The sequence below is a fragment of the Dermacentor variabilis genome, chromosome 4 (assembly GCF_050947875.1).
Source record: "Dermacentor variabilis isolate Ectoservices chromosome 4, ASM5094787v1, whole genome shotgun sequence".
NCBI lineage: Eukaryota > Metazoa > Arthropoda > Arachnida > Ixodida > Ixodidae > Dermacentor > Dermacentor variabilis.
The window spans coordinates 33,916,255-33,929,128 of record NC_134571.1 but is presented as its reverse complement, the minus strand read 5'-3'; the positions used below and the strand labels follow the sequence as shown (position 1 = coordinate 33,929,128).

Here is a 12,874-nt window from a genome sequence, read left to right as displayed (position 1 = left end):
TACTGAATGACAATTTGCGATTCTTTGAAGTAAAAAAGAAACTCCTGGCATATTTTGCGCAAGAATGCAGCATCTGGTGGGCAATATAATCGGTTCACTGTAGTCACCACGTTTGATTACCATAAGATTGGACCAAATCACTCATGACAAAGCACTGCCATGTATATGTCAATGCGTGCCGTCGACCACCTATCCACACTAATGTGGCGATGGTCCAGCCACCTTTAGCACGGTCCCATGACGAATAGCATTCTGTCCCAGCATCATGGGGCATTGATCCACATGCAATGCCATCCCCAAGCCGAAGAGGAGGAAGGTAGTTCTTGTTACGCCTGATTTATGCCTGAAGTCACACCTGAAGTCACACTGTCAGGTGGCGTTGGCATCTGCACGATCTCCTGTAGTACTGCACAACTATGGCTTCCTCTGCTGCATGTGTGCTATCCGGTCAAGCCGGATGCCAGGAGATGCAAGCCACACGGGGAAAACATCCGGCAACACGTGAGATTCCAGCGTCCCCACGGCTTCTACAATACACTCAAACACTTAATGCAGTGCAGAAAGAATGAACTGCACAAACACATTTAGTAAACACATGCATTAGAGTAAATAAACAGCTTTGAAAACTTTCAGGCCTGAGCCTCGGCTAGCTGTTCTATGGCTGGTCTTGCCGTCACCACTTCTGCCGCTTTCTCGGCTGTAACATCACTGCTGCTGTTCCACCCGCTGTCCCAATGGGCACTCATTAGTAGATGAGCACATGTCTCCTCCTTTAACCTGGCCGCAGCTATGCATGGCTGACCGTGTAATCTGCAGCGGGATCCAAGATGGCTGGTGGCTTCGTGTGCACTGCCTTGCCGCTAGCCTAGCGCTGGAGATTGTGCAATCTCAGGTTTCGGAGGCATGTTGAAGCGAGAGGTGGCTCAATGTTTTCGCTCCCCTCTGCCTGCGCTCTTCATGCCAGTGTTGTCAATGTCTGCAAGTGTTCGCGGTCAACGAGCAAGATCTGTTTATGTTTGCCTGTGCATGCTTGACACCGTACTTGTTACCGTATTTACTCGCATAGTAGATGCACTCGCGTAATGAACGCATCCCCACTTTTCCAATCAAAAAGTGTGTTTTTCTCTTCTTTTTCTCCCATAATGATCGCACCCTAAACTTCCTGCCATGAAGTAGGAGACACTCACTAATTTCGGCATTTGATATTGCGTCCGGCGGGTGTAATTGCGCCTGATACCACATGAAACGCCGAATCCTACCGTCTCCTACGTTTATTGCAATAGCCATTATATGGACGTTCCAGGTGCATTTTTGCCGTTGTTTCCGCATGCCGCATGATGTAGGTATGAGCGAAAGCGCGCAAGGGAAGCAGACAATCGCGGCTCAATCTCGCATGCCATCTTTCGTCGTGCAAAAGGCCCCGGAGAGGAGGGGCGGCGGTGGCACTGACTCTGGCAACTGCATACTGTACAACTGCGCCCGAGGGGCACTGACGATCGCGCCTCAATCTCCTGTGTACAAGGAAGTAAAGCGGGAAGGAAACACGCTGTCTTCCGTTGCGTGCATGGCACCTGGGATGGGGTGGCGTGGCATATTACTCCAGCAGCAAATGCGGATTGCGCAGCCGTGGTGTGCCCTATCTTCAAAGTGATCTGCGTCGGGGCTGAGTCGATGGCGGCTCATACTTTGTGCGTGCTGCATTGTTGCCGCTCAGTTTGCGTTGAAGCGAACGTTTGCAAGCTTACACAGTCGATAAAACTACTATGATCACTTTGTGTAGCTGCCTACATATTTGCTATCACAATCGATGGTTCGCACTTCGGGTGAAGCAGACTTTTTATAAGTGGCCGACGATATACACCGACGACATTACAATATGGGCTGCGAAGGGCAGTGATGGCCAAATCGAAACTGCCCTACAAGACGCCATTGACGTCGTAGAAAATTATCTTGAAGGCACGGGACTCTGCTGTTCCCCTGAAAAGTCGGAGCTTCTCCTATACCGCCCCACACTCCGTGGACGCCCCCCCGCGGGGCTCCACGAATAAATGCCAATACGAGGAAATAGAGCTCAACCTGAGGGATGGCAGACCTATACCCGTGGTCCCTAGCATCCGCGTTCTTGGTATGACCATAGAAGCCAACGGAGCTAACTCTACGGCTATCTCCAAGATCCTTCGACAGACCGCTAATACATCCAGACTGCTGAAACGAGTGACCAACCGGCGAGGGGGTATGAAGGAAGAAAGCCTCATCCGCCTTGTCCAATCTTTCGTCGTCTGTCACATTACTTACGTTGCGCCCTTTCTCAACTGGTACAAAGCTGAAAAGACTAAACTGGACATTATCATCAGAGGACCCTATAAGCAGGCCTTAGGACTACCCAACCACACCAGCACGGAACTCCTACTACAATTAGGTATCCACAACACACTAGACGAGTTAATCGAAGCCCAACGTCGATCCCAACTAGAGCGGCTTACCCTAACGGAAACGAGCCGCAGCATTCTAAACAAGCTTAATATCACCTACCACTGTCAACCTGGAAACAAACACCCAATACCACACGACATTCAGCAATGGATACACGCCGACCCTATTCTGAAAAACATGCACCCAGACTACAACAAAGAACGCAGGAAGGCACGAGCTACCTCCCTTATCAAAGCTTATGCCAACACCGCGGGCGTCACCTTCGTCGACGCAGCTGAGTACCAAGATGGACGGCGCTTTGCGGCGGTTACCACAGTAGGCGGCTTGCTCCGACATGCTGCCAGCATCGTTACCAAAAATGCCGAGACGGCCGAGGAAGTGGCCATCGCAACTGGCCACTCTTGACCCAGCCTGTCACACCATACTGAGCGATTCTCGCGCAGCAATCAACAACTACATCAAAGGTCATATTTCTCAGCAATCACTCCGTATCTTACGACAAGCCCCGCATTCGCCTGAAAATCCAATCACCCTCGTCTGGATCCCAGCACACGCCGGCGTTGTCCACCCGCACCTCACCAACCTCAACGAGGTTACACACTCCGTAGCACGAGGACTAGTCAACCGTGCCGGAGAGGGTGCTGGTGCACCCGCAGGACGCGACCACCTTACAAGATACAACGACCTTGTGAAATCATTTTACCTCGCAAGAAGAACCTTCCCCACCCCTCACCGCAAGTTAAATAGGGCACAGGCAACCACCCTTCGCCTGTTACAGACGAATACATACCCCTCCCTCACACGCTATCACACTATATACCCTGACATCTACCCGAGCCAGACGTGCAAGGTCTGTAAAACTGAATCAGCAACACTCCCCCACATGCTATGGGAGTGCAAACGTCAACACCCAGACCTTAATCCCGTGACCCTCTCGTCGAGATGGCACGCCGCCCTGCGCAGCTCCCATCTCGACGACCAACTCTGGGCGACCCAGCAGGCCTACGAAGCGGCGAAGAGGCAAGACCTCGATGTCCCATCGTGGGAGGTCTAGGCCCAGCCGACTGAACTGCTGGTGCTCAATAAAGTTCACTCTCACTCTCTCTCTCTCTCTTTCAAATTTTACCCCGCATGATGAACGCACCCCCCAAGTTTTGTGCATATTTTTTTTCAATTCTTTGAAGTAAACAAGAAACTTCTGGCGCATTTTGCGCAATAATGCAGCATCCGGTGGGCAACATAATCAGTTCACTGTAGTCATCACGTTTGATTACCATAAGATTGGACCCAATCGCTCATGACAAAGCACTGCCATGTATATGTCAATGCGTGCCGTCGACCACCTATCTACACTAATGCGGCGAAGTGAATTCATTATGCGACTAAACATGGTAATTTAATTAGTAAGCGAATGTTTGCTGCAACTTATATCGCTGATAAACTATGAACCTTACTTTGCGTAGTTGTCTAATACTTTGCTATCACTATTATTACATCACCTTTCGGGCGAAACTGCAAAATTTTTATTTTACTTTGTGCTTGCATTTTTGTATTCATGAACATGTACCATCTCGCCCGACAATTTTATTTGCTAAGGTATGCTGTCTTGTATCATATATTTATGTTCACTGTTCTAAAGTGTCTGGAGTCATGTAAGCAAATGGCAAGGATGGGCAGGGTGAACTCCAGGTGAGAACAGCTTATAGACTTTCCATTGGGAGAAAGAGAGCAGCTCCTCTATCCACTATTGTGCCCGAGTACACAGTGCACATGCTGTTGCCTCTGAAATGCTTTCGAGCAGGCCACATGGGTTTGTAACAGTTCAGAGGGCACTTTGGCGACCCCAGGGAGCTCTTATTGGAAAGGTCTATAAGGCAAATTTCTGCTCACAAATGAAACCACAACTAGATGGTGATAGAAGCAATGCCGACAGCATGAGCAGATGGTTGGTGAATCAGGTGACAGTGCTGGCAGTCACCTCTTTATCTATAAGGCAACACACAGAAAATGAGTCGACATCACGAGATGCATTCCGTGCAACCACTGACTGTGCAGCAGAGAATTCCAGGGCTAACAGCAACATCTTGATAGTTTGATCCTGGTTTATTCGAAATTTTGGATAGTTCACTTGAAGCCAACAAACAAAGACACCAAGGACAACATAGGGGAAATTAATTGTATTTACTAATTCAATTAAAGAAATTATAAATAAATGGCAATGAAAGTGGATGAAAAAGACAGAGCATCGCACGCGTAATGGGAAGATGTGGGATCGTTCGTCACCTGCAACCGGTTGCCTTTTCATCCACTTTCATTACCATTAATTTATCATTTCTTTAATACAATTAGTAAGTACAATTAATTTCCCCTATGTTGTCCTTGGTGTCTTTGTTGGCTTCTCGTGATACGATTAGTAATAATCGGGCCCCTCGGTTAACCCCCTTTCTTCTGGATAGTTCATAGCATTTGTATGATTGCACAAACTTATAATTCAGATTTTAGCAAATGAGCCACCAGTGCACCTCTCTCCCGACAATTTACGCACACTCGACACTCCACTGGTTCACTGAACATCTCTTACCTTTTTAAAAAGGGACACAGGCGCTGCGACAGACTTGGTTTGCCGAAGGTAGTCAAACCAGCGGAACTCCCCTTTGTGACCTGAGAGTTGTGGAAAGCGAAATGGCAGATTTCAAATAGCTGCAAATAATGAGACGTTTTGGAGGCAACAAGTCTGCTCATTCTCAAGCTTCTTGCAGAGGTTAAATGTTACAGTCACTTTTGTCTAAAGCTAAAGACAACTTTTCTCACTCTCCAAGAAAAAGTCAATATGAGCCCATGTAAGGCGCAGGTTCATTAATAGCATTTGTTGGTGCATGTATACGTGCAGGTATGTTCAGGTATGCATGTGCAAACTAAGCAACTGCTTTCATGCAATGTTACACTGAATGACATAAATCACACCAGACAAAAAAGCAAAATTTTTTAACGTCACCGAAGTTAGCCAATTCAGCAGTGGTGACTGCTTAATGATCAGAACATTCAAGAATGATTATCCCAATGATACTTCCGACTTGGACAGGCAAGTTGACGATGGTTCTAGCCAGCACGCTTAGATCTGTTCTCATAAGAATCTCTACAACAACACAAAACGAATCATTTGAATTAAATTGAGAGGTTCAATGTGCCAAAGCCACAACATGATCATGAGGCACACCATAGTCGGGGACTCCGGATTCATTTTTGCCCTGCGGGGTTCTTTAATGTGCGCCAAAATCTAAGTACACAAGCATTTTGCATTTTGCCTCTATCTAAAGCAGCCACCATACAGGTATCGAACCTGTGCCCTTAAGGGGAATCTGAAACGGTTTTCAAATTCCATGAATTGCTGGGGTTGGGAAGAACAGACCTATTAATTTACGGTTCTGAAATTTTGTTCTTCATTTTGTTAATATAAGGGGCGGAAATTGCTTTCTAAATCCCCCCTGCGGACACGCCCCCATCACTTCCTGGCATGCCGGGTGAGGAGGCAGCCAGAGGAGAGAACCGGCGATAGTGACGTCATTCCCGGGGAACGTGCCGGCGGACCGGTGTGCTGGCATGCGCTGGCATGGTTCTTTCAGTCCTGCGCTTTACTAAACGACGCTATGAGAGACCTGCCTCCGCTGACGTTTGCTTTCTTTAGCGATTTTCGTGAACTGTGCTTCCTTTCTGTGCTGTGTGAGTGCCTACAGCCAAGGGCGCCCAACATGCCCTCGTTCTGCGCAGCATTCAGCAGTGCGAACACAGGCGGGCAAGATGATATGGTGCTTCACATGTTCCCGAAGGACAAAAAGCTTGCAGCGCAGCGGGTCCGTGCGGTGAGGAGAGAGAATTTCGTGCTGACGAAATCAACTGTGCTGTGCTTGGACGATTTTCGTGACAGTGATTATCATCGGAGCTTGACAACGATGCGGGCAATCGGTATTCAAATTCCGGTGTTCTGTTGGCCGCATTAATGCACTCGAGAAATGCAAACATTTGCAGCCATGAACGTCTGGTAACACAGTTTTAGCGTAGCCGGATAGCCTTACGACCAATGCGGAAAGGCGTTGTTGCTAGCGTTGCTAGGCTTACCTAGCGATATTCGACGTACGATTGCAGTTGCCGTAAAGTTACCGTGTTTACCACACGGCAGTGCTAAAACTGCCTAATATCTGTATTTCAACAGTAGCATGCAGCACGCATACCGATTCTTGATTGAGCCACAATCGCAAACTCGTAGAACCATAGTCTGAATATTGCACATATAATCCCCCTGGCCATCTTGACCTGGATGTGTATGATAAGCAACTTCCATGACTGTACCTCGCAGCACTGTATGTGCGCGCTTGGAAACGCGATACTTGTGTTCGCGATCGTGTATCAACACGCAAAAAACCACCGAACTTTAGGCAAGCAGCAGCAAGGTTCTTGACATCGTGGAATCGCACCTGTATTTACAATCTAATGAGAAATTAGTGCTTCGACATTCTTCCAGCAGCAAGTTCCCAGTGACACTTTAGCGCGTTTTTTTCTCCTGTCATTGCAATGTGCATCTACATGAAAAACATACGTACCAGCTAATATTTCCAATGCGCGAGAAGCTGCACACATCGTTCTCACTGTTGGCACACTCAACATCGTCGTTGCCGCCATCGTTTTCTGTATCGGCTGTCGGTTCGAACATGTAAGGCGAAAGTACAAGCTTTCCAAGACAGTGAGAATGTTCCATAATGCTTACAACTCATCTGTGAAGCCAGACCAGAACAGCGTGCTATGCTCTGAAACGGCAGCGCTGACCGGTGATCCCCGTGAATGTCGTCACACCGGTCCCGACCAATGAAGGGCAACAGCGGCGTTCGCGCGATGCCCTGAGGCGCAGGGGCACGTTTTCTTCCAATAAACAGTCGCTTGCGTGTGTTTCCGCCCTTCTTAAACTAGATATTCATGTTCAATGGACTAAAAACTGTAGAATGCCGCAGGGAACTCATTTTTTCCGGAAAGTGTTTCAGCTTCCCATTAAGCTCAGCAATGCAACTCCATAGCCACTAAGCTAGTGCGGCATGTCTACAGCATCACAAGGGCTATAATTAAGGACCTAGCACCCACCTCTTGGTGGTGTCAGATCAATGCCATTGAGTTCACAGAAACCAACAGGAAATATACAGGGTGATGAGGCGTGGTAGCAGAACCAGTCGGAGCCGTTGGCAGCCATCATGCCGTCGATGCCAATCATGAGATAGTTGTTGCGCAAGACTTTAGTCACCGTGGCAACGCAGATGGTCGACAGGTTGAGGGGGTCAATGGCCTCCAGCTTCATGCCTTCTTTGAACTTCAGCTCGCATTGTGGTGTATGCACCTGCCGAGAAGAAGCAAATCACTTGTCTCACAAGACTTATGTTGTTATCCTGGGCAGTGCAAAGGTGGCTCATCGGGGCAACATGCAGTCGATTTTAGCACACACAGAAGAAAGCCTGCGAGAAACTGGAGGCCTGCTTAGCAGCAATCGTAATACTAGGAGCGGTGCAGTGAAATAAGGTACTCACAGGCGGAAACATGTCCCACGATGCTTCATCAGGCTCACATTTCCTCAAGAGTGCCTTTTCGAGTGATGCCTTCGCATACTCTGTAAGTACGCACATCAGGCGTAAATATGCAAGACAGTTGCAGGCAGTAATAAAGATTTTTCACCATAGCACTAGTGGACCATCCAGTTTAGGATTTGGAGAAATTTTTGGAGCACTAGAAAAGCAGTTCTGGAACAATTTTGGGGCTGCCACACCAGCCTTTTGGAGCACTTTTAGAGCAGAAAAATTTGCCTTTTAGAACACTTGGAGCAGTACAGCACTGATGAGTGGCCATTTAGTGCAACTTGTTATTACTACTCAACAGCAAAAGAAGACACAAGAACAATTGAGCATGTCTTCCCACAGACGGTATACGATGCACAGTAGTGTATATTGCAAACAGACTTTTATTTCAGTAGGTAAGAAACAATTGAAAACAATTACATGAAATTTTGTAGGCTAGCAAGAACAAAGCTCTGCAGCCAAGTGTAAGAAAGGCAAAAAAAATACAAATGCACTAGAACAATTTGTGCCATCAGACATAAGTCAAAAAACAACGGCAACTGTCTTATGTGCATTCCAACTGACAGATGTGTTTTGATATCCTATACCTCAATTCACAAAATGTGTACGGCATTGAACAACGATGCTTGAAGCTACAACAAGAGACCAAGAAGCATCTATGAAGAGCGTCTGGAACGAGACGCTTTCCATAGAGAAATGGGCCTTAGTGTGGAGCATTGCAATGTGTTGCACTTACCAGGAGATGCTCTGAGATCATGGCCGATGACCTGTGCCCAGCCGATGGGGTGGATGAGTGGCGAGCGCTCGTGGCACCAAAAGCCGTCGTCCTCAAGACCCTCGTATGCTATGTGGATGCGGCCTCCTACACAGTGGGTCACCCGAGCCACCCTGACTGAGGAGATGCGCTTCTTGTCCACTACCTCCAGCCGCAGCCCGATTGGGAACTGGCCACGAATGCACTCACGCACCTGCACGAACCACAAACAGCTTTTCTTCTTACCCGTTTCATTTGGTAAATGGCGACAAAAAATCAAATTGTAAGCTTTAACACTTTGCAGTGATGAACATTTACCTAATTTGAAAAAGCTCTGGTCAGGAGCTATTTCGTGCAATTTTGGACACCACGCCAGAAGAGCACTCAGGTGAACATACAAGAAATAGGTGATTTATTTCAGAAAAATTTCCTTATATGTGGTGTCCAAAACATGGCAGCTATGGCATGTTCCCCACTCATGCAGCCAGCAAGAGCATTGCCTTCGAGATCCGTTTTGTTACCCAGAGACACTGCCACTGCGACTGCAGCATGGATTTAGCCACCACCTATTCCCGAGACTCTCATACAGGGAACAGTCACCAGCCAGCATCAGGTTGTGGGTTATCCCTACAGGAATCATTTTCTCTAGGGCCGACATCATCACTTTACTGCTTTCTTCTGAGGACGTTTGCTGGTCATTTGAAGGCAGAATATATATTCTGCCACCTCTGCACTGAAATCATCTTCAGATTCCCTAAACTTGCACATCTTTCCATAAGTGCATGTAGAAAAAATACTGTCATCCTCTCAGTGTTTTACACTACAAAAAGTGCGTATGAATTCCTGAAAGAAAGAACCATTGCATAACAAACTCTTGCATCAGGTGCTTTTTGACATCTGGCCAGAACCTATATTTTCATATCTCTGGAGGGGCCCAATATATGACTGCAAAGGGTTAACAATCCAAAGAAACCCACAGGCCAAGACACACTGTAGTGCAGTTTCTGGATTAATTTCAGCCACTTGCATTTTCTCAATGTGCACCTAAATACAATTACACGAGAAAGAAGACTTACTACACACTAGGGTAGAGGCTTGGGCGAGTTGGTCGTGGTTCATAACGGCAGTGTTTGCGTAGCACACGAAAGTAGGAAAGGGAGGGCAGGGACGAGTAACGAGCACTAACTTCCAACTGATCTTTATTTGTGGACGAGCATAACATTGCTTAAATGATATTGCGCGACATAAAAACGACACGGACGTGAAAGAAGACGACACACCAAGCGCAAACTTTCAACTAAGTTTATTGTGCCACTGCGTCATTTTATACATGGCAGGCAACGTAGATCGCGCATGCGCTTACAAGGAAATGAAGTGCGAAGTCATGTAACATGGTTACGTGTCATGTGACGCCACGTCCAAGTAACGTAATTCTTTTTCTGTGAGAGCCAGAGACGGGAAGCTAACACACGCATCACCCAATTTCGCGATCATCTGCGCTTCAGTAATCTCACGGATGAGCTGCGTTCTGCCACGGGAAACAATCGTGCATTGATCCTCAAGAGGCTTGCACCCATGATCGCGACAGTGGATCGCCAAGAAACCACCTGAGCCGTTTTTTACATTGTTGCTGTGTTCGCGGAGCCGATCATTGAGGCAACGCCCAGTTTGTCCGATATATTTCTTCCCACATGAAAGCGGGAGGTTGTACACCACCCGGTGCACACACTTGACAAACTTTTTTCGGTGATGCTTTCTGCACTTATCGGAAGGGACGGCATTTGGATCAGTCAGCCTGCAAAGCTTGCCGAGCTTGTCGGGAGCAGAAAAAACAACTCTTACATTCGCCCTTTGGGCAATCTTTTTCAAGTTGTGGGATATCCCGTGCATGTATGGTATGACACTTACTTTAGGGCGTATGCCAGGAGGGGCATCGGCAACTGACTTCTGCGTGCTGGATCGCGTTTCTCTTAAGATGCGTTCCGCGACAGACACTAGCACCACCCTAGGATATCCAGCCAGGGACAACCGTAAAGTTTGCGCTGCTAAGCTTGCGTCCACAACATGACAGCAAGACTTGCTAAGGGCATTCTTGAAGCACAAACTGATAATGGCCCGCTTAACAAGCTTAGAATGTGCAGACATATACGGCAGAAGTGGTTTGTTGGCTCGCGGCTCATACGACCAACACGTGTGGCTGTCCTGAAAGTTCAGGCGAAGATCAAGAAAACGAAGAGACCTATCTACCGGCATCTCATGAGTAGTTTGAAGGGGGACTAAGCACTTCTGAAACGTTTCTAACGCTTTCTTACTTTCCAGAATGAAGGCATCAGAAGACCAGTCAATGAAAATTAAAAAGTCATCAACGTATCTAAATGTTTTAAAAACTGCAGTGCCTTGCACTTGTAAAGAAATGTCACGGTCTAAACAGGATAAAAACAAGTCACTAAGAATGGGAGCAATGCAAGAGCCAATACAAACTCCGCTCTTCTGCAAAAAACATTGGTTACCCCAAGTGATAAAGGTGGAATTAAGATAAATCTGTAAAAGTTCTAAAAATTGACTGCAAGACATGCCGGCCTCATTCTGGAAGGAAACAGCACCATACTTATCAATACATTGCTCGACACAGGACAGTACGCTTCTATGTGGCAAGGAATAATAAAGATCCTTTACACCAATAGAAAACGCCTGAAGACCACGGTCAGAATGTGACTTCAAAAAATCGATCACAGTATCTGAGCTCTTAACGAGGAAAGGGTCGCTGACAGGCAGAAGGCCCCACTTTTGTTGTAAAAACACCCCCAACGGCTTTTGCCAAGTATCGGACAAACTGGGCGTTGCCTCAATGATCGGCTCCACGAACACAGCAACAATGTAAAAAACGGCTCAGGTGGTTTCTTGGCGATCCACTGTCGCGATCATGGGTGCAAGCCTCTTGAGGATCAATGCACGATTGTTTCCCGTGGCAGAACGCAGCTCATCCGTGAGATTACTGAAGCGCAGATGATCGCGAAATTGGGTGATGCGTGTGTTAGCTTCCCGTCTCTGGCTCTCACAGAAAAAGAATTACGTTACTTGGACGCGGCGTCACATGACACGTAACCATGTTACATGACTTCGCACTTCATTTCCTTGTAAGCGCATGCGCACGTCCGTGTCGTTTTTATGTCGCGCAATATCATTTAAGCAATGGATTACCAACTTGCCCGGAATGCTGCTCTCATTGAGCATAACATATACAGTCGAACACACTTATAACGATACCGGTTTTAACAACATATCGGTTAAAACAATGAGAAGCTGCTGCACCTTCAACTTTTGTATGTTTTTCATGGTGAAATAACCCACTTACTACAATTCCCCGATGCCGCATTATTGGTTATAACGATGAAGTCTGGCTGCTGGGTGTCCGAGCCGAAAGATAGTGAAATGCGAAATCCTTAAAAAAAATAGAAAAGAAAAGAAAACGAGAAATTCAAGCCGCTGCACGATGGGCCACTGCTTCAACAGTCGCTGTGCGCTCATTTTCCAGCCATCTCCGTGCGCCTATTTTCCGTCGCTTTTCCACCCTGCTGAACACAAATAGGCTGCGCCCATTGCTCTAAGCCACCCCACCATTTAAACATGAATGGACTGCACCAACTGCGCTGCTCACAAACTGCTCGCATGTTGCTCGCTGGCTCCTCATTCAGCGTAATTATGCAAACAGCTTAATCGGTCGCATTCGTCTTTGTTGGTTGCGTAGAAATCATTCCTGGCCATGCGGTTTCTCAGCCTCGTTTGACCAACAGTTGGTTTGGCTCGCCGCCGAAATGGAAGATGGCTGATGCGCCTGCTGATTATCGGCAATGCATGGTGTTGCCAGTGAAAAGAATGCGCACGGCTATAGATTTGGAAACTAAGTGTTTCTAATCGATGAGGTGATCGCCGTGAATGTGCTTGCATCAGACAGCGATGGTGACGACGACAGCGATGACGCGGTAGGGCAAGCTGCCTCAATGTTGTCCTCATAGGAGGCCCGGCAGATGATTCAGTCCCTCCAGGGCTTCGTTTTTGCAAGGAACCTTTCGCT

The 12,874-nt window shown here is 47.3% G+C and overlaps 1 protein-coding gene across 6 annotated transcripts in view; it reads right to left on the bottom strand.

The window, feature by feature from the left end:
* Positions 1-12,874, bottom strand: part of LOC142578913 (MBT domain-containing protein 1-like) — a 48,357-nt gene that overhangs the window by 20,576 nt on the left and 14,907 nt on the right. For all 6 annotated transcript variants that reach the window (XM_075688604.1, XM_075688602.1, XM_075688607.1 and 3 more), the window contains exons 9-12: positions 8,782-9,013; positions 8,001-8,080; positions 7,564-7,813; positions 5,015-5,094 (exon numbers count right to left, since the gene is read on the bottom strand). In XM_075688604.1, the coding sequence (XP_075544719.1) occupies positions 5,015-5,094; positions 7,564-7,813; positions 8,001-8,080; positions 8,782-9,013 (642 nt within the window). The remainder of the gene's footprint in view (positions 1-5,014; positions 5,095-7,563; positions 7,814-8,000; positions 8,081-8,781; positions 9,014-12,874) is intronic.